This window comes from Pristis pectinata, chromosome 7, assembly GCF_009764475.1.
Source record: "Pristis pectinata isolate sPriPec2 chromosome 7, sPriPec2.1.pri, whole genome shotgun sequence".
NCBI classification, from domain to species: domain Eukaryota; kingdom Metazoa; phylum Chordata; class Chondrichthyes; order Rhinopristiformes; family Pristidae; genus Pristis; species Pristis pectinata.
Window position 1 is genome coordinate 7,361,330 of NC_067411.1, and position 26,072 is coordinate 7,387,401.

The 26,072-nt window shown below is 44.3% G+C and overlaps 2 protein-coding genes across 2 annotated transcripts; both read right to left on the reverse strand.

Moving 5' to 3' along the window:
• Positions 1–912: 912 nt before the first annotated feature.
• lrpap1 (low density lipoprotein receptor-related protein associated protein 1) lies at positions 913–24,222 on the reverse strand. Its single transcript, XM_052020191.1, has 8 exons — positions 23,805–24,222; positions 21,425–21,569; positions 19,578–19,708; positions 17,873–17,993; positions 15,080–15,235; positions 12,148–12,230; positions 8,857–9,033; positions 913–6,065 (listed from the first exon to the last, which is right to left on the reverse strand). Exons 1-8 carry the CDS (start codon positions 23,928–23,930, stop codon positions 5,997–5,999), a joined length of 1,008 nt encoding a protein of 335 aa, XP_051876151.1. The 5' UTR covers positions 23,931–24,222; the 3' UTR covers positions 913–5,996.
• LOC127572492 (profilin-3-like) lies at positions 4,027–4,446 on the reverse strand. Its single transcript, XM_052019840.1, has one exon. It carries the CDS (start codon positions 4,444–4,446, stop codon positions 4,027–4,029), a length of 420 nt encoding a protein of 139 aa, XP_051875800.1.
• Positions 24,223–26,072: the final 1,850 nt, after the last annotated feature.

Here is a 26,072-nt window from a genome sequence, read left to right on the forward strand (position 1 = left end):
AAGATTTCTTTCCATGGATGGTGTCTGAGCTGCTGAGTGTTTCCAGCATTTTGTGTTTTTATTTAAGATTTTCAGTGTGTTTTCTTTTTATTTTTGTTGACAGCAGATTTCCTTTTCTGAAGGGCATTAGTGAACCTGGTGACATTTGATGACAACCCAGTAGTTTTCTGGTTATGGTTACTGAGACTAGTTATATTTTTGTTTCTAAATTCAAGACTGATTTAATTAATTGCATTTAAATTTCCCCAACAACCATGGTAGTTCTTGAATTTGTTTCTAGACCTGTGGTCTAGAACTCTGGCTGCTAACCACACTACCATTCCCCATTCTGTGTTCAGTTGCAAGGAAGTGTCTGCTAGGTGCTAGATCACACTGCAGTCACTTACTGGGAAGAGGGCAGCTCAGTTCTAACCTAGCGCTCAGCTGAGCCCAGAGAAACTGGCTGACCTTCCTTCCTGGCTGTTACTTTCTGTCCTATTGTTTTTCTCTTGATGTTGATGCATTTCCGGACAGGAGTTCCGCAGACACCAGCTGACCACTGATCTCTGCTTATGCAAGCCACGTTGGTGGGAAAGGCAGTATATCGTAGATTACTGTTCCCATCAGGAAATATCAGATGGGAATCAGAAATTGGAGCAGTGGCTACATATTTATCCATTCCTATCCCAGGGTACTGAGCTCAATTGTTTTGCACACACTGCCATCAGCACACTGCCTGTAGCACAAACCAGGAGTCAAACCTGGAACCTTCTGGTCTGCGCAGCTAAGTCTTTGCAATGACTCAGCTGTGGGGGGGGGTTGGGGGGTTGTAGGGGAAATGGTTAAAAGGAATTTCTTTTGTTAATCAGTCAGTTGTTGATTACTCTGTAACTACCAAATTGAGAGTAGTTTTTTTTATATACACACACTGGGCATGTTTACATACATTTTTATTCTCAATATGTTTGGATATAAAGCGTAACCAGGTTTTTAATCCCCACAATGTGTACTGTACTTGTTCGAATGTGGTTACTCCACCCGTGCTTTGGAGAGTTTTCAGTACTTCAGCAACCTGACCTCAATAAACACCATGGCTAAGATTGATCTGCTGTCGTTTATAGAGTATTTTTTCTTTCCAACCAACCTTTTCTTTTGTCAGGTTTCTTGCACTTCATGGCATACATGTTTTTAAACTATGTCAAAATTCAAAAATTTTTTGCATAGTACAGGAATTAAGGGTTATGGGGAAAAGGCAGCTAGATGGAGCTGAGTTTACGGCCAGATCAGCCATGATCTTATTGAATGGCAGAGCAGGCTCGACGGGCCAGATGGCCTCTTCCTGCTCCTATTTCTTATGTCAAACTGTTAGCCTTTAGCAAATGAACTCATTCAAGACCCAAGGACAACATAAGAAAAAAGGAGCAACAGCAGGTGAATCAGCCCTCTGAGCATGGTCCAATACAATGACAGTTGGTCCAATCTTAGCCCCCAACACTACTTTCCAGGCTCTCCCCATACCCCTTGCCTCTGTGTAGTTCAAATGAATGTCAATTGTCATGAATATATTCAATGACTCTACCTCCACAGCTCTCTGGGTTAGAGAAAAAGGCACATCCCTCAGAAGAAACTCCTTTTCATCTCCATGTTACATAGGTGTCTCCTTATTCTGAGGCTAAGGCCCCATCTCTAAATGGAGATACAAGAGACTGCAGTTGCTGGAATCTAGACTCAACCCAAAATGTCAACTGTCTATTTACCTCCAAAGACGCCCTGATCTGCTGAGCTCCTCCAGTAGTTAGTTTTTTGTCCCAGCTCTAAATATTCCTTCTCAGCATGCAGTCAATACTCAGATTTCAAGATTCCTCCAAACTCCAATGAACATAGGCCCAAGCTGCTCAATCTCTTATCATACATCAACCCCTCTGAACAAGGATGCAACCTGGTGAACCTTGTTTCACTACATTCATTGTAAGTGCATCAGTCCTCAAATACAGAGACCAAAACTGTGCCCAGTATCCCAGGTGCAGTTGCATCAACATTCTGTCACATTGCAACAAAACTTCTGTCTTTTGTACTTCATAGCCTTGCAACAGTAGCCTTCCCAATGATTTGCTGTGTCCATACACCAATCCTTTGTCGTGTGCACCAGGGCCCTCAGATTCAGTTTGTAGTCTATTTAAGTAATTTGATTTTTCATGCTTCTTTCAAAATGGATAACCTCACAGTTTCTCACAATGCACTTTATGCCCACTCGCAATCTATATCCCTTTGCTGTGTCCTTCTCACAGCTTGCTAACCTACCCACCCGTATTTGCATCATCAGAAAATCTGGCTGTAGTACTCCACAGTACACAACTATACTGCCAGGCTCAAGGACAGCCTCTATCCTGCCGTTATAAGAATATTGAGCGGTTCCCAGTACAATAAAATGGACTCTTGACCTCACGATCTACCTCATCGTGGCCTTGCACCTTATTGTCTGTCTGCACTGCACTTTCTCTGTTACTGTAACACTTTATTCTGCATTCTGTTATTGTTTTCCCTTGCACTAATTCAGTGAATTGACCTGTACGATCGGTATGCAAGACAAGTTTTTCACTGTGACAATAATAAGTGAATTTACCAATTTGTGGCTGAATACTGGTCTCTGGTATGATCGCCAATTCAAAAATGACTCATTTATCTTGTTTTTTTTTCCTGTTAGCCAATTCTGTAACCTTCCTAATATATTACCCCCAACTCGTCTTAGACTTCCTGGGTTTCGCCAGTTTTAGCAGTTCCAAACAGGATCCAAGAGAAATGGGTAATATAGCCACCTAATGTGGCAAATCAAACCTTCCTCTACTTGTCATCGTGGTAACCTTATCAAACAGTAGACCATATCATATCCTAGAGTCAAAATGGCACAGCACAGTAACAGCCTCTTTGCCCCACCATGTCCATGGTGTCCACCATCTGCTCCCACTTATCCACATTTGATTGAAGTCTTCTACACCTTGGCTGCTTCTTAAGTGTTGTGAGAGTCTTTCCCTCCACCATCTCCTCAGGCAGTGTGTTCCAGATTCCAAACACTTCCTGTGTGAAAAAATTCTCCCTCAGATCCCACAACATAATTTCAATTAGGTATCTTGAGATAAACTCCCTCTCTGAAATGGGCATAAATGGCTTAGAAAGCTCAATGTTGTTCCACCCATAAGCAAGCAGTTTTTTTAAAAAACATTTCTTCAGTATACTGCATGTAGGATTTGATCTCCAAAGTCAGGTGGCTGTACTTATGACAGGAAAAGGTGGACTGGAAATATCCTAGGATGATATTAAACAGATAAACAATTTGCTCGTTGGATATAGGACCATCTTGTGGGATGTCATCTACACGGACATGCAGCAGACATTTGAAAAGGTATTGAATGAGATTTTGGCAAAATGAACAAGTACACAGAATGTAACATGTGGATAAGTGGATCAGTACTAAGGGGATGAGTACTGATTGCAGTCAGAAGGCAGAGCTGTGCAAATGGAAGCAGGATGTTACATAGCGGGAAAGAGGGACCTGGATAAATGGGGGCAGGGGTAGAGAAACAATGGCAGATGGAGATCCATCCACAAAACAGCCACGAGAATTAGAGGGAACAGATCCAAGTCCTTCGTAAATAGAGAAAAACTACACACTTTGGAGCTCCAAAGGCCGAGTCCATATACACAGATCATTAAAATGTCATGGACAGGTAAAAACCTTGATTAGAAAGTTGATCTTCACATCTAGAAGAGTGGAGGAAGAGGTTAGAAGCAACTATTGAAAGCCCTGGATAGACCACACCTCAAAGATCTTTCAGGAAATGCACTCAACATTTGTGCAGCTGACCTATTCAGAAGCTTCAGGCCTCAGCATTGGCAGGTATATTGTTATAAATCAAAGTCCCATTGAATTTGGACAATGAAGATCTCTCAAACAAAACACTTTAACAATTTTCCAGTCTAATTACACAGCAAGGAAAATGCCCCCTCAAAATTTACAGGGCTCAACAGCTTTATTTCGTACTTGGCTACTTAGATGTTGCCATTTCTATTTAGATAGTCCACCATGTCATGCATCTTCTTGTTGATGACTCCTCCATGAACTCCCTTCTGGCCCATCAGAAACATCAAAGCTTTGGAAGATTTCCCAATACAAATGCTCATTCCCTCACCACCCAGTGTCCTGACATCCATCGAGGGATCCTTTTCTAACAGCATGTTATCTCGGATGATGGAATACTTCTTCCCGCCGATAGTTATGCCATTTTGGAGAATAGACTTCCTGTCGTTGTCGATGATCACTTCAACTTCCTGAGATGTAATCTGTCCGAAAACACCATCGCTTCTGCACGCCCAGATGGTTTTGTTCTTGGGAGTGCATCCAACTATGGCAATGTCTGCAATGGTGCTGTCTTGTAGAACAGCTGCAACATATTCTTTCCAGTCCAACATTGCTTCACTGCTTGTCATCAACAAAAGCAACTATGTGCTTGGACACGGTGAAGGCTGGGAAATGAAGCACTCAGCCAAAGCTCAGCATAGGGCAAACACTGATGTCATTCAAGCTTTTATGACGTTGTCTTTACAACACAAGTACTGAGGCTGGGAGGCTTTTCCCTAAGCCCCGAGTAATTTAGCTTTCATCCTTTATTCCTTTCAGCTATTCCATCACGTTTGCACCTTCTGAAGTCTGGAAATCAGGAAAACTGCTGATGGCCTATCTATGTCTTTGGAATTCTCTGGGGGTTGGGAAGGTTACAGAGATAGGGAAGGTTGGTGCATTGAATTGCAAGGACGAGGATGTTAAATGGGAGGTATGGGGACAACTGACAGTGGTCTGCAATGGTGCAGAGGTGGAAGAAAGAGTTTGATGGCTTTAGAAGCAGATCTTGGAGTAAAGTACCAGAAGGGTACAGTTAAACACATTTAAGGACTCTCCCCATTATCTTGCCCACTCTTGTTTATCTACTTGTAGTTACAGTAATTTCAGTGATTTCTCATCATACTATTACTTCTGCAGTGCCCCAGGGATCTATATTCAGCTCCTTTCTCTGGTTGAGACATCCTAAGAAATGGTGGATGAGGAAAGTCGAATGAGAAATTAAAAGGTGGCAAGAAATGGTGAGAGCAGTCGTTCCGAACTTTAAACCAGAGGAAATGGTAAATCATCTAAGCTTGGATCTTGGACAGTCTGACAGCACTGAAGTTGTGAAAAAAGGATTAGAGAATGAAGGAAGATAAATTATGCTTAGGTACACATCAGCCACATTCAAATTCAATAAGAGATCAGGATGACTTGATGTTAGGTGGAGATTGAACTGAGCGTCATCAGGATCTTCCACATCTCTGTCAGTAAGGGAGTCATGAGTGACTAAGGATGGACCCTTATGACACTTGAGAAGCAATGGCATGAGAACAGAAGATAAATTCCTCTGGCAACTATTTGAAACCAAGAGTGGCCTCGGTAAGGGTTTCAGTGAAAGCTCATGGAGGACGTTGTTAATGGAAAGGAAAGATCCCACACCACCCTCGCCCCCTCTGGGAAACAATGGCCTGTCATGGATAAGTTGCAACTTAGAAGGTGCATCACCTGAGTAACTTGTGTTTCACTTCAAGTTCAATTACTGAGACAAAGCCGAGTTGAGCACTCATTAACTCAGACCTAATTCTTGACTGAAACCAAAAATCAGCCATCTACAAAAATCAATATACAGTAAGTTCTGAATTTACAATGATTTTGATTAAACGGAGGTGGTGCATTTGATTAGACAGTTTTTGTAAAGTATCTCTATCAGCAACTTGTGGTTTAGCACAGGCAATAGCACAAATCTGGTGTGCTGCTGAGTTCCATATCAGTAGCTCCAATTATTTGTACAAAAGGGACAATTACCATAGAAATATTTGAATGCTGATTGAACCAATGATTGATTACTTGGTACCTATCTCAGCTACAGTGTTCCAGCTGTATCTGATTATATGAAAGGCTGTGGGTGACAGAAGAATCACAACTCATTGTGGTTCAGCCCTCCCCTTGAGAGTCTAGCCAGAAGATCTTGCATATGCTTTTTTACCTAAAACAAACAAGACAGTGCAAGTATGATTAGATTCAGTGAATATAGTTAGTGTACAGATCGATAAAAAGGCGAAAATATCAGTACTGTTCATTAATAACATCACAACTTCCCCCAGCCATCCTTACTTGGTGGGCTGAAGTTTGAGACACACAAGTGTTCCTCCACAATCACCAAGCTAAGAATGTCTGTAGACTATTCCAACAATGGCTGTATTTCAATACCACCCATAAGGGAAAACACAGGTATAGATTTGAAACCACAAAATATCATTGTCACGGGAAGGAATTAAGTGAGAAGCCAAAACACAGAAGGCAGTCCGTGGTTTTACGCCACAATAAAACCACTATGACATCAGTATTTGGCAATAATAACAAGGACACACTGAAGAGAAAAACTTCTCCACTTCCCTCCTACACTGATATTATTGAATGGAGCTTATGTTATAGGATAAGATAACTTGAACTGTTCCACACAAAAAGAGGCCATTCAGCCCACCACCCATTCTAAATTCCAGTCTGTCCCATTCCCATGCTCTTTCCTGACAGCCCAGCAAATTATTTTCCTTCAAGTATCTAGCCACTTCTCCCTTGAAATGCTGAGGGAGTTCCAGATCATAATGTTACTGAGGCTAGCCTTATTTAATATTCTGGCTTTATTTAGTTAATTGAATTTAAACTCTCTGGTTGGCATCAAACTGAAGTCCTACTTCTCTCAGTAAGAATGCATGGCACTACCTCAAGGAAGAGCTGGGAAGTGAGCCCATACACATCCCGAAGACTAAAATAGAAAATGCTGGAAAGACGCAATAACTCTGTTCAAATGCTGGAAATAGAAGCAGAGTTAATATTTCCAGTGGACAACACGTGAAGCAACGTCATCAATCCAAAGCATTAACTGTTCCTCTCTCTGCAGATGCTGCCTGAGTCATTTCAACATTTTAGACTTCCAGATCCACAGCTTTCAGCCTTGCAAAAAAAAACCTAAATTATCTGCTCCTCAAGTTGTTTGTGGAAGTTTGCTCTGCAGGTCTGACCGTTGCATTTCATCTATTACAATAGTGAAAACACTTCAGTTTGTTGGTTATGAAATGTAAGAAAACCTTCCTTCCTTGCAGTTCTTAAGTGTATTAAGCCACACAAGTGGTGGGCAATGATCACCCCTCTCAGTATTGTCCAATACACCTCACCCTTCCACTACAACACCCTGGAGATCACCATTAACCAGAAATGTAACAGTACCACAGCTAAAAGAACGGGTCAGACAATGGATACACCTTCTGACTCCCCAAGTCCATTCGCTAGCCGGCAGGCTTTCTGCTTTCATGAATGAATGCAGCTACAATAATATTCAAATCTGATACCATCCAGGACAAGACTGCCTTCCTGACGTTCTCATGGGCACCAACTTAAACCTCATTTCCCTACACAGTCAGTGAGCCAGGGCTGCAGTGGGTTCCAACACACAAAAGCAATTTGCCTAGGCTAGTTTGACAGTATCTTATCTATGGTGTAGAAAGACAAGAGAAGCAGGTACAGTCAAACTCCAATAATCTGGCATTCTCCAGACTCTGGATAATAAATTTTCTGGACTATTGGATGTTATACAGTAATACAATAAATGGTTCGGTCAAAGGGAGCACGGGAAACAGAACCAAGCAAGTCAGATGCCGAACCATCGGGACTTCCAAAATCAGATTGTGGCCTATTGGAGTTTGACTGTACATGGAAATGCCATCACCTGCAACTTCTCTAAATCACTCTTCATCCTGACTTACAGCATAGAAACAGGCCCTTCGGCCCAACTGGTCCATGCCGTCCAAGATTCCCATCTAAGCTAGTCCCATTTGCCAGCGTTTGGCCCATATTCCCTTAAACCTTTTCTATCCAAGTGCCTTTTAAATGCTGTTAATGTGCCCACCTGAACCACATCCTCTGGCAGCTCGTTCCATTTACTGACTACTCTTTGGGTGAAAAGGTTTCTCCTCAGATTCCTATTAAATCTCTTCCCTCTCACCTTAAACCTATACCCCCTAGTTCCTGATTCTCCAACTTTGAGAAGACTGTGTGCATTCACCCTGTGTCCCTCATAATTTCATATACCTCTGTAAGATCACCCCTCATTCTCTTACGCTCCAATGAAAAAAGTGCCAACCTGCTCAACCTCTCCCTCCATAACTCAGTCCCTCGGGTCCAGCAACGTCCTCGTAAATCTCATTGCATTTTTTCCAGCTTAATGGCATTTTTCCTATAGATGTCCAAAACTGAACAGAATATTCCAAATGCAGCTTCGCTAATGTTTTGTACAACTGCAACATAACATCCCATCTTCTGTGCTCAGTGCCCTGACTGATGAAGGCCAGCATGCCAAAAGCCTTCTTCACCACCGTCTACCTGCAACTACTTTCAGGGAACCATGTACTTGTACTCCGAGGTCACTCTGTCCTACAACGCTCCTCAGGGTCCTACCGTTCACTGTGAAAGTATACCCTTATTTGTCTTCCCAGACTTAAAATATAATACTGTTCTTTCATAGCTGCTGGATCAGAATTTCAGAAGTTACTACGAGTTACATCTACAGCATTGAAGTTCCAATGGTTCAAGTGTTAGTTCATTACCATTTTTTCCAAGGGTACCCAAGGATGAGTAATACATAGTGGCTTTATTAACAGTGCCCACTTTCCCATGGATAAAAGTCTTCATTTTATCCTGTATGCTCCATTCCACAGCACAGCAAATGACTGGCATCCCAAATAAAGAATTAAAAATTGACATGGAGGGGAATCGGTTACCTTGTATCCGAGTTCTTTAGTCTTTTCTGTCAGGATTTTATACTTCTCTTTGTTTCTAGACAGATGTTCCTTGTCCCCAATAGTCTCCACATGTTTAAGCTTCTGGTGGGATAAATCCAGCTGCTCCTGATAATGTTGATGCTTCTCTATCTTTGCCTCAAAGTGTTTCAGCTCCTCCTAGCATTGGTTTGAATTGAAAGCAAAGGTGGTTAAACATACTGTTGTTCTAGACCATCTATCTTAAGCTGCTCTGACTGCAGCAACATCATTAGGCAGAAGAGTCATAGGTCCAACTACACTGTCTCAGCTTGATTTCCTCAGCTAACAAAGTCTGGAGCACTCTTCACACAAAAAGCTTATAGATCTGAAGCTCAGTCAAGGCTGAGACTCCCACTGCAGTACTATGGAATGTTGCATTGTAGGGGGTGCCATCCTTCACCTGGGAGGCTAAACCGAGTCTCTTCTGGAAGCCCTCTCGAGGTTTGGTGAAAACAAGTCACCTACTCAAATTTTCTGTAATCTGTCGAGGAACTAGTAATACAATTCATTTTCATATAAAAAAAACCTTTGAGTCGTTAGATGATAAAGGTGAGATTTAAAGTGAGAGAAATGAGAGCTGTTCTGAAATACAACCAGGATCATTGATGGTGACCCCTCACCAATCTGAAATGACTCCCTTCGGTCCTCTCAACCTCTTACTTTGATTTTTGGCAAACCAAAAACATACTGCCTACATGTTTTTGCAATCATTAAAACACAGTAAGAGGTGTCCTCCCTAGTGTGAGGCTTTAACACGAAGGAAGTGGGCCCACAGAATCTACAAAATAACCTTTATTCCTACTAAAAGGTCTAAACACTCATTAATAGAGACTGTTACGTCCTTTAGGGAATGACGAGGAATGAAGTAAATCTCAACATCAGTGTGTGTAGAAAGACTGTTCTTACATAATTCGACACCAGAATTTTTTTTGAAAGGACCGAAAGTCGAATTGACTTTAACCCAGACCCAACACTGAACGAGATTTATACTCCAAGCAAAGGCAAGCAACAATAGTTCTACTAATACAGTACCTCTAATGATGCAAAATATCCCAAGATACTTCCCAGGAGGTTAATAGATAAAAGTCGATAGGAAATAGGACATACTTAATCCAAGAGATAGATCTTATAAATTGTCTTAAAGAGAGAGAGTGACAAAGATAATTAGGGAGGGAATTCCAGAGTCAAGGTCCTTGCTAGCTGAGGGCACGTTCACCAGTACAGTAACTATTAAAATCTGGGTCACACAAGAGTCAGAATTGGAGAAGAGCCAAGATTTCAATAATTTATATTAATAGAGTAGCTTCAACAAAGCAAAGCACCTGAAAGTGATAATCCATCAAACACTGAGCCACATGAGGAAATTAGAGTAGGAGACCAAAACTTGTACAGAGAGACCAACATTCTAAAGAATGTTTTGAAGGAGGAGAGAGTCAAAGTTTAGAAAATGTTCCAGAATATGAGCGCTTAGCAGCTGAAGGCTACCAAAAGCAGAGCGATTAAGAGGCCAGAATTGGAGAATACATATCATGCTGCGTTGTGAGAAAGAACAGATCTGGCGGCTCAGTGAGGTGCTGTGGAACATCAGCAGAAGCAGAAATGTACACCACCACAATTTGTCATCTCATGGACCAGCATACCCCTCAGTGCAGTCAGATCAACACTGGTTCGATGGGTGTTGAGGACAAGCTGGGTGCAACACCTAACAATTAAGTGCCAACCTGATAAATCTGCAACTGCATGCTTTTCAAGCAGCAAAAAACAAACAGTGTGCAATGCACAGAGCACTCTGAGCAGTCCTACATATCAGATCAAACCTCTGAAATCCTGCCACATGGAGCTGTGAATGGTGATGGACAATACTCATCTTCAGCAAGAATGAAGCTAGAGTCTTCAGTCTTATGTCCAGGAATGCGATGGGATACTCTCCACCTGCCTGGATAAGCACAGCTCTAGCACACTGAACCAACGCACTTGTACAAAGTACACTGCAGTTACTCCCCTAGGCTACCAAGAAATCCCCAACCTCTACAAGGGACACAGGGGCATGAAAAATCATCACCTGCAGACTCCTCTCCAAGTCACAAATATATTTGACTTGGAAGCACGTCACCGGCTCTTCATTATTGCCAAATCTACAACTCTCCATCCAGCAGTACTATGGGAACATCTTCACAAGAAGAACTGCAGTGGTTTAAGATGGGAGGTCACCGGCAATTCAAGGACAATCAAGGATCAGCAAGTACTGGCCTTACCTGACACGCCCACATCCTGAAAAATGAAGATTAAAAAAAAATCTGCAAGAGTAAAGAAATGGGGAGGAGTGAGGGCACACAAAATTTGGAAAGATCGATGCATATGGCAGTGATGAGTATATGAGATGATAGAAATAAGGACACTTAACAGCAAAATTAATGCTAGAATAATATTTAGCCCAGTTTTTCTCTAAAGGATGTGGAGATGGGTTAGAAAAAAGTTCTTTAGGTAGAAGGTAGGTGATGAGTGAATAAACAATTCTCCAATGCTCATCTGTGCTCTGTCTACAATGGCCATCTCGAGCTCCTAGTTGAAAACCATTTCAACTCTGCTCCCTATTCCCACACCAACCCATCTGTCCTCTGCCTCCTCCATGGCCAGGATTGGGTCAAACTAGAGGAACAGCACTTCATATTCCACCTGGGTAATGTACAACCCAATGGCATGAACGTTGAATTCTCCAAGTTTAGGTAACCCGTTATCCCTGTTCCTTCTGATCCACTCAGGTGCTCTCATACACACCCTCCCCCACCCCGCTCTGTTACCCAGTTTCTTTCCCCTCACCCACCTGGTTTCATCTGCCTATCACCCACACAACCCATTCGGTCCCCTGCCCCTTCCTCCCCCCCCCACTGTTTCCATCTGCCCTCCCTGATCTAGTTCCACTCATCACCCTTCCTTCTTTATCTGATTTCATGGATTGCAGCCCTTTGCCTCCACTTATCACCTCCCAGCCTCTGTTGCTATCTCCCACTTGGCTCCATCTGCCCATCAAACCCTCCTCACTCATATCCACCTATCACTTGCCAGCTCCTGCTCCACCCCTCCCCTCTTTATACTGGCTACCTCCCCTTTATACTCTCAATCCCGATGCAGATTCTCGACCCGAAGCGTCAACTATCCTCTTGCCTCCACAGATACTGCCTGACCCACTGAGTTCCTCCAGCAGCTTGCTTATTGCTTCAGATCCCACTATTTGCCCCTAGGATGTTTTACCTTGATGGAATCCAGCTCTTCGTCTGAGAAATTCGACTGTTTTGCCATATCCCACAGCTCAAGCACTCTTGGCTCAGAAAACTCTGAATGGAAAATAAATAGTATGTTTGAAAATTTGTTTCAATAAGAGAAAGGTTACCTTTCCTAGAAGGCTCATTATTTCATTGTTTTCACAATAAAAGATGAATGCTGGACACAGAAAAGGCACAGCAGCATCTGATGATAAATTCTGATGCAGCCAGCTCCATCACGGGCACAACCTTCCCCAGCATCGAGGACATCTTCAAGGGATGGTGCCTCAAGAAGGGGGCATCCATCATTCAGGACCCTCACCACCCGGGACATGCCCTCTTCTCGTTACTACCATAGGGGAGGAGGTACAGGAGCTTGAAGACCCACACTCAACAATTCAGGGACAGCTTCTTCCCCTCCGCCATCAGATTTCTGAACAGTCCACAAACACTCCCTCATTATTCCTCTTTTGCACTATTTTGGTAACAGTAATTTTTGTGTCTTGCACTGTACTGCTACTGCAAAACAACAAACTTCGACATGTCAGTGATAATAAACCTGATTCTGATTTCTGAATGGTTCGTGAACACTACCTTGTTGTTATTCCTTTGTTTTGCACTATTTATTTTTGTAATTTTATAGTAATTTTGTGTCTTTGCACTGTACTGCTGCCGCAAAACAACAAATTTCATGTCATACAAATCAGTGATATTAAATCTCATTCTTGACAATCTAAATATACTGTTATATATCCTTCTAGTTGCTGACGGACCTGCTAATTCCAGAATTCTGTTCTTATTTTAGTTATGCTGTGTTTTTCCTAATAAATCGTACCCTCTATGAAATAAAAGTACGACAAATTCAAGGTCTCATTGCAAGCTTCATGGTAAAATTGATTGTACAGAAGAGTCTGTAAGGGGTTGTCAGCTTCCGAGCTAGTATTAGTCCGCATTCTTTGTTCCTTTTCCCTGCTTCAGCCCAATCCTTTGTTTAATCCTTTGCCATGTGGGCTTTACATACCAAAATTAATGGTTAAATTGCAAGATGTACATGGCAGTTGGCTGGACTGGTTCTGCATTAATCACGGTTAATGCAAACAGAAGATTGCTTCAAGAGTCACTTCAGGTGTAGAACAATAACTAGTTGCTCAAAGCTGATGAAACCACAGCTTTTGAAAGTGGACACCAATGGGTGGTTTTAAAACATCTCTCAGGAAACCAAACAAAGCCAACACGAGACCAGATAATGCAACCCACTGTCGTTTTGATCTTTATTAATACTTGGTAGGTGAGTGCCATTTCCACAGAAATAAATTAACAGGGGAATCTGTGTCCTTTGCCTTTATGAGCTGGATGTGATTACATTTCTGTCCACATCATTGATTTAAGGTCAGATTAAGCTTCAAAAGGTTAACTCTCACGGAAAAGAAACCATTTTCAATGTAGATTAAGATGGTTGCCAGCTGGGCTTTTGAGATTTTTTTTGCATGTTACATTACTTTTGAAATAAAGCTAAGAGCTGGTCTCAAATATTTTCCCAATTAGGACAGAACAGTTTTCAATCATTAGACATGGTAGAGAGATCAGTTGAACAGGCATTGATGACCCAAAGTTTCACACCATGGAGGCAGAAATTTATCTAGGTAGTAATGTGGACTTGAATCTTAAGTCCGTATCACCCTGATTAACGTAGGACTAAGAAGCAGAAGAAATTTCTCCGTTTTTTCTGAGGGAAGAAAAAGAGGGAGAGAAAAAGAGAGAGCAATGTAAGAATACCTTGGACTGGACAGGTTGGGACTGTTGTGGGGTGACGTGATAGAAGTGTATATAATCATGAGGGATATAGATAAGCTGGATGGTCACAGTCTTTTTTCCAGGGTAGAGGAGACAAAATCCGAAGGGCATAGGTTTGAGAGGAAAGATTTAAAAGGGACCTGAGGAGCAAGTTTACACACTGAGGGTAGTGGGTAAATGGAATGGACTGCCAGAGGTAGTCATAAAGGTGTGGACAATTGCAATGTTTAACAGATATTTGGATGGGCACGTGAACAGGAAAGGTTTAGACGGATACAAGTCAAATTCAGGAAAATGGGAATAGCTCAGGAAGGCACCTTGGTTAGCATGGTGAGTTGGGCCAAAGGGGCAATCAGAAACACAAGACAGTAGGACAAGATAAACCCAAACTATCACGGCCCAGGCAGATGCCAAATACTTTAGGGATTGTTAGTGATCCAGGTAAAGGGAGCCTTCCATATTGTATGAAATAGACAACCCACAGTTTTAGTCCATGGGTTAGACACAGCATTGCTCCACATTCCCAATGGGTGAATTAACACTTTATAACCATACCCTCTCCATGTTACACATACATTAGATTTTTCTCTCCTCGAATAATTTTATGTTTCAGAGAGGATAGATGGGACAAAGCGAATGTCTCTGTTAGGGCAAGGCCAGGGTATACTTAAGAAATAACTGTTTCCTCTCTTTTCCGTTCAGACAAAGGGTCTTTGACCTGAATATTAATTCTGTTTCTCTTTCCACAGGTGCTGCCTGGCCTGCCAAGTGATTTTAGCACTTTGCTTTTATTTCACCTGCAGTTTTATTATTTACAACAAAAATCACTGCCTGAGGCACTGGAAGTATTTAAGGAAAGATAATAGGAACGGTGGGGGGGGGGTCATGCACACACAGTCATTCAATAGAATCACTTACCTCAACAATATTTACAATATTTCACACCACAACCACATATCCCCGATCCCTTAGGACAGATAAAGAAGTTGTAATCTCAAGTAGTTTGATGCTTCAAACTCTTGCACTTATCTTTTGTTAACCCAAGACCCATGAGTGAGCCTGAAAGGGACAAATGCCTCCAGAATTTACAAAGAAAACACACGTCTCACTAATGGGAGGAACCTTACCACTATCTCCATCGTAGCCCTGGTGGATGAGTTTGCGCAAACGCTCAAAACTTTCTTGGACATTACGGTGCTTATCCTTTAACTCGGCATGCTTGGTGTGTAATAGATCTTCCTTGATGTGGGCTTCAGAAGGGCTTATCACATTCTCATGTATATCTGCAAAAAAGAGTTCACTTTACTTCAAACATTTCCACCAGTGTATACAAGATGAACACTGCATAGTACCATTTAGTGTCAAATTTGCCTGAGCTACTTCCAAAGCAACATACTTGAATCTTATCCTTGTATTATTTCCTTGTGCTCCTTCATTTTCATTCATGTGTTCAACTCATTTCTTCTTACGTGTGGTAATCCTTTTTTTTACTTTAACAGATAATATTGCAGTACTATATTATGCTTATAGCCATTTGAGAAATTCCTTCAAATTTTTGCTACAAACCCCGCACTTATGCCCCTCACTGTAGACTCAATACATTAAAATAACCTTGTTGCCTGCGCTAGTCTTTGAATATTAAATCTAACATCAAAACCACCTTACAGGTGTCTTAAATTAATGGACAGGAAAGGCCATTTGATCCTGGAAAGTTACTCCCCAAGCCCCTTGATCAATTGAAATCAATCAGGTGCAATGAAAAGCTTACTTGCAGCAGCATAAGAACATAAGAAATAGGAGCAGGAGCCATCTAGCTCGTCGAGCCTGCTCCGCCATTCAGTAAGATCGTGGCTGATCTGGTCGCGGACTCAGATCCATCTACCTGCCTTTTCCCCACAACCCTTAATTCCCCTACTACGCAAAAATCTACCTAATTGTGTCTTAAATATATTTAGTGAGGTAGCCTCTACTGCTTCCCTGGGCAGAGAATTCCACAGATTCACTACTCTCTGGGAAAAGCAGTTTCTCCTCATCTCCGTCCTAAATCTATTCCCCTGAACCTTGAGGCTATGTCCCCTGGTTCTAGTCTCACCTACCAGTGGAAACAACCTTCCTGCCTCTATCTTACCTATCCCTTTCATAATTTTATATGTTTCTATAAGATCCTCTCTCATTCTTCTGAATTCCAGCAAGTGTAGTCCCAGGCGACAATCTCTCCTCACAAGGTAACCTCCTCATCTCCGGAATCAACCTGGTGAACCTCCTCTACACTGCCTCCAAAGCCAGTACATCTTTCCTCAAGTAAGGAGGACAGAACTGCACGCAGTACTCCAGGTATGGCCTCACCAGTACCCTGTATAGTTGCAGCATAATGTCCCTGCTTTCATTGCTAGAGGGATTAAATTCAATCCCTCTAGCAATGAAAGCTAACATTCCGATTGCCTTCTTGATAACCTGTTGCACCTGCAAACCAACCTTTTGCAATTCATGCACAAGCACTCCCAAGTCCCTCTGCACAACAGCATGCTGCAATCCTTCACCATCTAAATAATAATCTGATCTTCTATTTTCCCTTCCAAAGTGGATCACCTCACATTTAACAACATAGTACTCCATCTGCCAGACCTTTGCCCACTCACTTAACCTACCTCTCTCTGCAGACACTCCACATGCTTTGCACAATTTGCTTTTCCACTCAATTTAGTGTCATCAGCAAACTTAGATAAGCTACACTCAGTCCTCTCTTCCAAATCATTAATGTATATCGTGAACAGTTGCGGGCCCAGCACCGACCCCTGCGACACGTCGCTCACCATTGATTACCAACCAGAGAAACACTCATTTATCCCAACTCTCTGCCTTCTATTGATTCACCAATCCTCTATCCATGCTAATACATTACCCCCAACTCCATGCATTCTTATCTTACGGATGTCTTTTATGTGGCACCTTATCGAACGCCTCATGGAAATCCAAGTATACAACATGCACCTGTTCCCCTCTATCCACTGCGCTCATTACATCCTCAATGAACTCCGGCAAGTTTGTCAAACAGGACCTGCCCTTCATGACTCCATGCTGTGTCTGCCTGATGGAACCACTTCTATCCAGATGTCTCGTTATTTCTTCCTCAATGATAGCTTCAAGCATTTCCCCAACGACAGATGTTAAGCTAACTGGCCCATAGCACAGGCACATAGCATTAGAGGTACAACATTTGCAAGAAAAACAAACTAAACATTTATTATACAAAAAAAAACACAATTGGAACTAAAAAAAGTCCATTGTATTGCAAAATGGTCATGGTGTTGCTATAATGAGGTAGTGATTATGGTTGTGTAGGCTGGTTCAAGAAACAAATGGTTGAAGGGAAGTAGCTGTTCTTCAACCTGGTGGTGTGGGACTTCAGGCTTCTACTTGATGGTAGCTGTGAGAAGATGGCATTGACTGGATGGTGGGGATCTTTGATGATAGACGTTGCCTTCTTGAGGCAGCACCAGAGGTGGGGTGGGGGAATGTGCAAGTGATGTATTGGGCTGAGTCCACTACTCTCTGCCACTTCTTACATTCCTGCACATTCACGTTGCTGAACCAGACCATGATGCAACCAGTCAGGATACTTTCAGAGGTTCGTTAGTGTTCAGTAAAATGCCAAACCTCCTCAACCTTCTAAGAAAGTAAAGATGGATCAGATTGCAAGCTTGGCAGTCTTGATCCAATTTCAGAACAAAAGCTCTTGCCTGTCAAATGGATGGATAATTTTCCAATCTGCAAAGGACATTGAATGATGAAACTGTTGCTATTACAATTAGTCAAGGACCACGACTACTCGCTGAGTAGCCCTGAAGTCATTTATAACAAAAACGATGATTGCTCTATGGTCTGATTTATAGTATAGGAACAGGTTTTCATTGCAATACCTTCACTCCTGCTGACAGTCTCCCTCAGGATGTGATACTCTTCAATCTTGTCCTGGTGATGTAGAAATTCACGGCGCAGTTTTCGAACTTCTTCATCGTTGAATTTCCCAGATGTCGTTGCCTATCAAGAAGTCCAAAAGTTAAGAGTGGTAAGGCATCAAACTTGCACTCTGTGGAATTTTTCTACAAAATTTTCATTCTTGAGAGATGTTAGCTTTAAACCATTATTAAATTTACCCCACCAGCTTTTAACAAGTGCACATAACTAACTAGCCTGATCCCTCTCACCCACCACAGTTATGGCCATTTGTGACAAAATTAAACTGCACTTCTGGAGAATGGAGACACAAGAGACTGCAGATGCTGTAGTCTGGAGTAATAATCAAACTGCTGGAGGAACTCCGTGTTAGGCAGCATCTGTGGAGGCACAGGGATGGTTGACATTTTAGTGTGAGACCCTGCAACAGGATTCAGCTGGAAGATAGGATGAATGTAGATAGGTACTCGACAGCCCAGCATGGATATGGTAGGTCCGCTTCCCTGCTGCACCACTCTACAACTTTTTACTGTAGAGTCAGGCAGGCACATGCAAAAAGGCTAAAATAGGAGGCAAAACATGACTTAACAGTCTTAAGGAAGTATGAAAGGTGTTACTTGCAGATGGAGAGAACATAATTCCAGTTGCAGGAAGAGCAAAACTAGGCAAGTCATCAAAAAGTCAAAATAAAAAGCTACTATCCAAGGAATGACAGTAATGTGGAACTCATGACCAAGTGACTAGCTGAAGTAAACAGTTTAGATGCTTTTAGAGGGAGCTTGGAAGGCACATTGGGAAAGTGCAGATGAATCTCTGATGGTTAGTTGCTGGACACGCCATGCAAATTGGTGGGGGGTGGCGAGGGGAGGTGAACACTGCTTTATGAATGGAACAATGTGAAATAGCAGTACAATCTAACTGCTGCAAATCTTTTGCTTTTCAATAATCTAAATATTAGTAGTTTGAGGGGTTGCATCCAGATAGCCCCCAAAAATTGACATAGATCACAGCATGTACCCATAAACCCGAGGGCTTTTGGCCCACCAAGCTTTTGCCAGCTCTCAAAACATTCCCATTCTTCTGTGATCCATTCTTTCCCACGCCTATCAACTCTGCCCTAATCCTTAACCATCCTCCTACCAATGAGGGGAAACTTACAATAACCAATCAATCTACTGTCCAGTAGGTCTTTGGGATGTGGGAGGAAACCGGAGCACTTGGAGAAGTCCACATGGTCACAGGTAGAATATGCAAACTACATACAGACAGCGTTGGAGGTCAGGATCACACCCGGGTGGCCGGAGCTGTGAAGCACCAGCACTACCTGCTATGTCACAGTGCACTTGATTCCCCTCTAAATCCACTCAAACTCTCAGAGATGGAAAACTTGTTCAAAATCCTAGACTGGTTCTTCACAGAATCATCTTGGTGACTGATAATAACTCAGGAGATCATTTGGCCCCTTAACCACCACCTTTTGCGAGAGAGATTGGCTTGGATTCACTGCAATGACACATTATTCATTATGTTGACCACGGGGATAGCATGATAGCCTGCTTGATTTCTTCCTTTGTAACCACCTCCTTTAGATAAACAATGCCTACGTTCTCTGCCTAAGTTGTGATTAATAAATTTACATTGTTTTATTTCAGAAAATTCCATACCAACCTTATTCCATAACTTCTCTAATTTTGGATCATCAAACACATCATTTTCAGAATCCACCGATTCTCTGAGGTAATTTGATTCTGAAGGCATAGTATTCTTTCTCCCATCAAGTTTGTACTTTGTGAGGATGACTGGATGGAAAATATACAATAGCAGAGGTTACTCATCAAGATATATTAATTTATCTGAAGAACTAGGAGGAGCTATGACTATCAGTAGAAATTTTACCCAAGTCCAAGGTTGCAGCTCCAAACCTGATTGCCAATGCCCAGAACTTTAGTTGATTGCAGGACGTGGGCTCACTGGCATGGTTAGCAGTTAATGCCTGCCCCTGAACTAAGCAGTTGTCTTAGCTTTAGAATTAACTATTAACTTACGTCAATAGGTCAGACTTGAAGGTGGCAGCATTCCTCGTGTAAAGGACAAGCGAGGCCAACAAACTGATGCATAAGATTTGATACAGATGCAAAGAAGTGAACAGAGTAAAATCGTTAACACATGAACAAGAGATGGAACTTGCATGTGCTTGAATACCGAAATTTTTTCTATGTTCAGTGTCCCAAAGCACCGTCACTGCAAATACGTCAGCCAATCTATGCACAGCAAGATTCAAACAGCAACAAAATAAATGAAAATTTGTTGACCAGGGCATCAGAAGGAACTCACAGCTTATGCCAACAATTGACTCAATGTATAAATGTTCTTGCCTCCCTCTGCAGCAGAAAAATCCAGCACGGTACTGAGAGAACTACTTCTGTTGACGTGCCATCTTCCAATCATTAACAGCGTTGATGAACAGAGGGATCTTGGGGTCTAGGTACATGGCTCCCTAAAAGTGGCTGCACAGATTGATAGGATGGTGAAGAAGGCGTAGGGCATGGCAGTGAGTTCAAGAGCCAGGAAGTTATGTTACACCTTTATAAAACTCTAAATGTGGCCTAACCAGAGTATTGCATTCAATTCTGGTCGCCCCATTATAGGAAGGATATGGAGGAGGTTTACCAGGATGCTGCCTGGTTTGGAGGACATGTGCTATGAGAAGAGGTTGGACAAGCTGGGGCTGTTTTCTCCAGAGCAGCGGAGGCCAAGGGGAGATTTGATATGTTTACAAAATTATGGTAGAAGTTTATGAAATTAGGCATACATAGACAGCCAGTTTCTTTTTCCCAGGACTGAAATGTCCACTACTAGATGGCATGTATTTAAGATGAGAGGGGGAAAGTACAAAAGTGATGGGAGTTTTCTTTTACACAGAGTGGTGGGGCTTGGAAATCACTGCCAAGGGTGGCGGTAGAGGCAGATAGCATAGGAGTGTCTAAGAGACTCTTAGATAGACACATGAATATGCAGAGAAGGGAGGGATAAAGTCAATGTGCAAGGAATAGGGATTAGATTAATTAGCGTCATTGGCTTAATTAGTTCAGCACAACATCGTGGGCCAAAGTGCTTGTCCTGCGCTGTACTGTTCCACGTCCCAGAGGAGACATCACACTGAGATGGCTTCTCCCCATTCAGGTCAGAATAAAGAATCACAAGAGCTGGGGAGTATTGGCAATGTCCTGGCCGATATTCATCCTTCAATGAAAGTGCAAACGCTCATTATTTGATCACCATCTCTGCACAAATTGGTTAACATATCGCCTACAGTACATCAGTGACAACACTTCAAAAGCATTTCACTGGCAGAAAAGCATTTTGAAACATCCAAAGGTTGTGAAAAATGCAAGTCTTCCTCTTCCTTTCTGAACAAACCTTTCCAATATACCCATCCTCATGTGCATAATGGCCATGGGCATGTGTATGGAGGGGGTTGTAGTCAGAAGTCAAAACCCACATCAAGAGATTACCGTTGAAGTTACGACGCAGCCTTGCTTCCTTCTCACCGTCCTCATCTAGACCATCAGCCTTCAACTTCTTCCAGTTCAGCTCATTTTTCTCCTGGATTTTCAGGTCACTGTGCAGCTCAGCCAGTTTTACTGGAGATAATTGGAGCTGCAGAAAGAAACGGGGGACACATTTGGTGTAAATGGATTCAGAGCAGCAAAGGGAAAATAACCTGGAAATGAAGTGGGAATTCTGTATACTAAGCACTGCCAAAAATGCAGGTAATGGAAACATCACTTGATACAAAGAGAAAAATCCTAATAAGTTCCCAGTCAAGCAAAACAATGTCCAACCACCCACTAAATTACACCAGTAATGCACCAGTAAGTAGGGCTCCGGTTAATAATAAACGCCATAAAAAAAATTAAGGACCTAGGTTAATCTTTTAAAATGTTAACCGAAAGTCAGGAAATAATTGAAGCAGAATCAAATGTTTATCTTTCTATGCCAGTTCCCGTTTCAAATTCACCCTCTCCATAATCAGTAATATTGTTATAAGATAGTAGTCAAACTGCACAGTAATGACAACCATCTGCAGTATCCAATATCCCACCTCCAGTGAAAACAGTGTGAAACATTGAGATTTGATCAGACTTTCACTTTGAGTAGACCCACTCTTGCAGATTTTGCAAGATTTGGTCACAAGTTGCTGACGCACAGGAAATCCTCAGAATTAACTAACCTCAGAGTGACAGTGGCTTAAACACATTTGGGCAGTGCAGAAGGAAACAGTTCAGAGAAACACTTAGCCCTTACGTACATCAATTGAGGAGGAGATGACAACTCAGTAGTCCCACCCCCCCCAACCACTCCCTCATCTCCTCATTCCCTCCTCTCACCTCTACACTTATCACCCCCACCCCTCATGCCCCCTAACCCTCCCTCTTCCAGCCCACACCCCTCCCCTCACACTTCCCTCGTTCCCCCGAACATGCCCCGTTCCCTCCCCCACTCTTCATTCCTCACAACCCTCACCTGACCCTCTCACTCCCCCAAAACCCTTCTCACCCCTCTCCTCCTCCACACCCTTTCCACAACCCCCTCCTTCCACAGCCCTCCCCTCCCTCCTCCCGACCACAACCCCTCCCCCCTCCCCCTCCTCCCTCTCCCCCTCCTCTCCCCTCCCTCTCCTCCCCCTCCTCCTCTCCCCTCCCTCCCTCTCCTCCTCTCCCCTCCCTCCCTCTCCTCCCCCTCCCCTCCCTCTCCTCCCCTCCTCCTCTCCCCTCCCTCCCCTCCCTCCCTCTCCTCCTCTCCCCTCCCTCCCTCTCCTCCCCCCTCCCCCTCCCTCCCTCTCCTCCCCCCCCCCCTCCCTCCTCTCCTCCCCCTCCCTCCCTCTCCTCCTCGCCCCCCCCTCCCTCCCTCTCCTCCTCTCCCCTACCTCCCACTCCTCCCCCCCCCTCCCTCCCTCTCCTCCTCTCCCCTCCCTCCCTCTCCTCCTCTCCCCTCCCTCCCTCCCTCTCCTCCTCTCCCCTCCCTCTCCTCCTCCCCCCCCCTCCCTCCCTCCCCTCCTCTACCCTCCCTCCCTCCCTCTCCTCCTCTCCCCTCCCTCCCTCCCTCTCCTCCTCTCCCCTCCCTCCCTCCCTCTCCTCCTCTCCCCTCCCTCCCTCCCTCTCCTCCTCTCCCCTCCCTCCCTCCCTCTCCTCCTCTCCCCTCCCTCCCTCCCTCTCCTCCTCTCCCCTCCCTCCCTCCCTCTCCTCCTCTCCCCTCCCTCCCTCCCTCTCCTCCTCTCCCCTCCCTCCCTCCCTCTCCTCCTCTCCCCTCCCTCCCTCCTCTCCTCCCCCTCCCTCCTCTCCTCCCCCTCCCTCCCTCTCCTCCTCTCCCCCTCCCTCCCTCTCCTCCTCTCCCCCCCTCCCTCCCTCTCCTCCTCTCCCCTCCCTCCTCCCTCTCCTCCTCTCCCCTCCCTCCCTCCCTCTCCTCCTCTCCCTCCTCCCTCCCTCTCCTCCTCTCCCCTCCCTCCCTCCTCCTCCTCTCCCCTCCTCTCCTCCTCTCCCTCCCTCCCTCCTCTCCTCCTCTCCCCTCCCTCCCTCCCTCTCCTCCTCTCCCCTCCCTCCCTCCCTCTCCTCCTCTCCCCTCCCTCCCTCCCTCTCCTCCTCTCCCCTCCTCCCTCCCTCTCCTCCTCTCCCCTCCCTCCCTCCCTCTCCTCCTCTCCCCTCCCTCCCTCCCATCTCCTCCTCTCCCCTCCCTCCCTCCCTCCTCTCCTCCTCTCCCCTCCCTCCCTCCCTCTCCTCCTCTCCCCTCCCTCCCCTCCTCTCCCCTCCCTCCCTCCCTCTCCTCCTCTCCCCTCCCTCCCTCTCCTCCTCCTCTTCCCCCCCCCCCCCCCTCCGCCTCCCGGCCTTCACTCACCCGCTGCGCCTTGTCCCAGACCTGGTTGAGTTTGGCGATCCTGAACTCGTTCCCCGCCGCCGCCGCGGCCGCCTCCTCGTTCCTGTGCCGGGAGTACTTGTCGGCCGCCTGCGGCCGGGCCGCCATCAACCAGCCGGCCAGCAGCGCAACCCGCAACCAAACCGCGCCATCTCCCCGTCTCCTCGTCTGTCACCACGGGCAACCGGGACCGGACGACAATACGCATGCGCCCGACACTCGCCAGGCTTGCTTATCGGACTACAATTCCCATCGACCTTTGCGCCGTCCTAGAGCGGCACCAAGAGGCGAAGGGGGGCATTGCACCCCACATGCACCTTGACCAGCAGGTCCTTGGAGATTCTTCTGCAGCCCTGGGGAAACCACAGACCTGATGCACTAGCAACCGCCCAAATGGGCAGCACCAGCATAGTTGATGGGTTAATTATCCACTGTAAATTAACACAGGAACAAGCCCTTCATTAGTGCTGACCATGATGAGAAATTAAACTAATCCCATCTGCCTGCACATGATCCATTTCCCTCCATTCCCTGCCTGTTCATGTGTCCATCCAACAGCCTCTTAAACACCACTATCCTGTCTGCTTCCACCACCACTGCTAGCAGCGTGTTCCGGACACCTACCGCTCCCTGTGTAAAAAAACTTTCCCTGCACATCCTCTTTAAACCTTCCCCCCCTCGGCTTAAATTTATGTCCTCTAACTTCTACCCTGGAATAAAGGCTCTCACTACTTACCCTATCTATGCATCTCATAATTTTATAAAGCTTCTATCAGGTCTCCTGTCAGCCGGCGACGCTCTAGAGAAAATAATCCTAGATTGTCCAATTTCTAATACTAATACTCTCTATCTAGGCAGCATCTCCAGAGCCTCCACATCCTTCCTGTAATGGGGTGACCGAATCGCACACAATACTCCAAATGCAGCCTAACCAAAGTTAGGTCTTAGTGCGTGGGTAATTGGTAGATCTCGGGGCAGTTGATGGAAATGTGCGGAGAATAAAATAGGATTAGTGTGGTATTAGTGCAAATGGGTGCTTGCATGGATTCAGTGGGCTGAAGGGCCTATTTCCATGCCGTATAACTCTATGCCATGTGTAGGGCAGTCTAGATAAAGAAAAAAGGAAAGGGTACCTTCCTTTCAGGCTAGGTGAAGCGGGCAGGTAGTCAAGGGGTCCATATGTCCATCTCGCACACTAACAGATTTTGCCTTCGTTACCAATGTCCACACACTGTGGAGTGTACACTTTTGGGCCACTGTGCTCAAAAAGCACCTTCCATTAAAGACAAAAAAAGAATCCCTTTGTGACTCCCTGGCCCACTAAGTCTGCACCATTTTTTTCATCAGCTAAGGTCAGAAGATGAAAGTTGAGGGGAGATGTCAGGGTTAGGGTTTATACACAGCGAGTGGTGGGTGCCTGGAATGCAATGCCAGGGCTGGCGGTAGAGGCTGATACAATAAGGACATTTAAAAAACTCTTGGATAGGCACATGGAAGTAAGTAAAATGGAGGGTTATGGGCTGTGTAGGAAGGAAGGGTTAGATTGATCATGGAGTAGGTGTTTATATAGGTCAGCATAACATTGTGGGCTGAAGGGCCTGTACTGTGCTGTACCTCTCAATCATCCAGTATCCCTTTACACTAATCCCATTTTATTCTCCCCACATTCCCATAAACTCACCCAAGATCCTACCACTCACTTACACACTAGGGATATATTAGAGCTGCCAATTAATCTACTGATTTAGACGTTCTTGGACGTTTGGAGAGATCCTACACAGTCACAGTGAAAACTTGGAATGTCCACACAAACAGCAACTGAGGTCAGGATTGAACCAGGGTTGTTGGACCTGTAAGGCAATAAGCTACGCCGTGGTTTTTACAGTTCCTTTTCACATTTTCAGGATACACTTCTCAAATATTCCAGTGGAATACTTTTCTTGAGTTGTGATGCAGGAAACTTGGTACTTAGTTTATGCACAGCGAGATCCAACAAACAGCAATGAGAAATAGTCATAGAGTAATACAGCACAGCAACAGGCCCTTCAGCCCAACTTTTCCTTGCTGACCAATATGCCCATCTAAACCCATCCCATTTCCCACTAGTTCCACTCCCCCCCTCTCATCTTAAACCTATAGGTATATTTAAAGCAGAGGTTGATAGGTTCTTGATTAATAAGGGAGTCAAAGGTTACGGGCAGAAGGCAGGAGAATGGGGTTGAGAGAGAAAAAATAAATCAGCCATGATTG

Coding starts and splice junctions, on each gene's coding strand:
- LOC127572492 (XM_052019840.1), bottom strand. CDS start 4,446: ATGTTGGACTGGAAAGAATATGTTGCAGCTGTTCTACAAGACAGCACC.
- lrpap1 (XM_052020191.1), bottom strand. CDS start 23,930: ATGGCGGCCCGGCCGCAGGCGGCCGACAAGTACTCCCGGCACAGGAAC. Junction 15,236..17,872: donor GACTGTCAGCAGGAGTGAAG/GTATTGCAATGA, acceptor TCTTTTTTGCAG/ATATACATGAGAATGTGATA. Junction 9,034..12,147: donor AAGAGCTGGATTCCATCAAG/GTAAAACATCCT, acceptor AACCAATGCTAG/GAGGAGCTGAAACACTTTGA.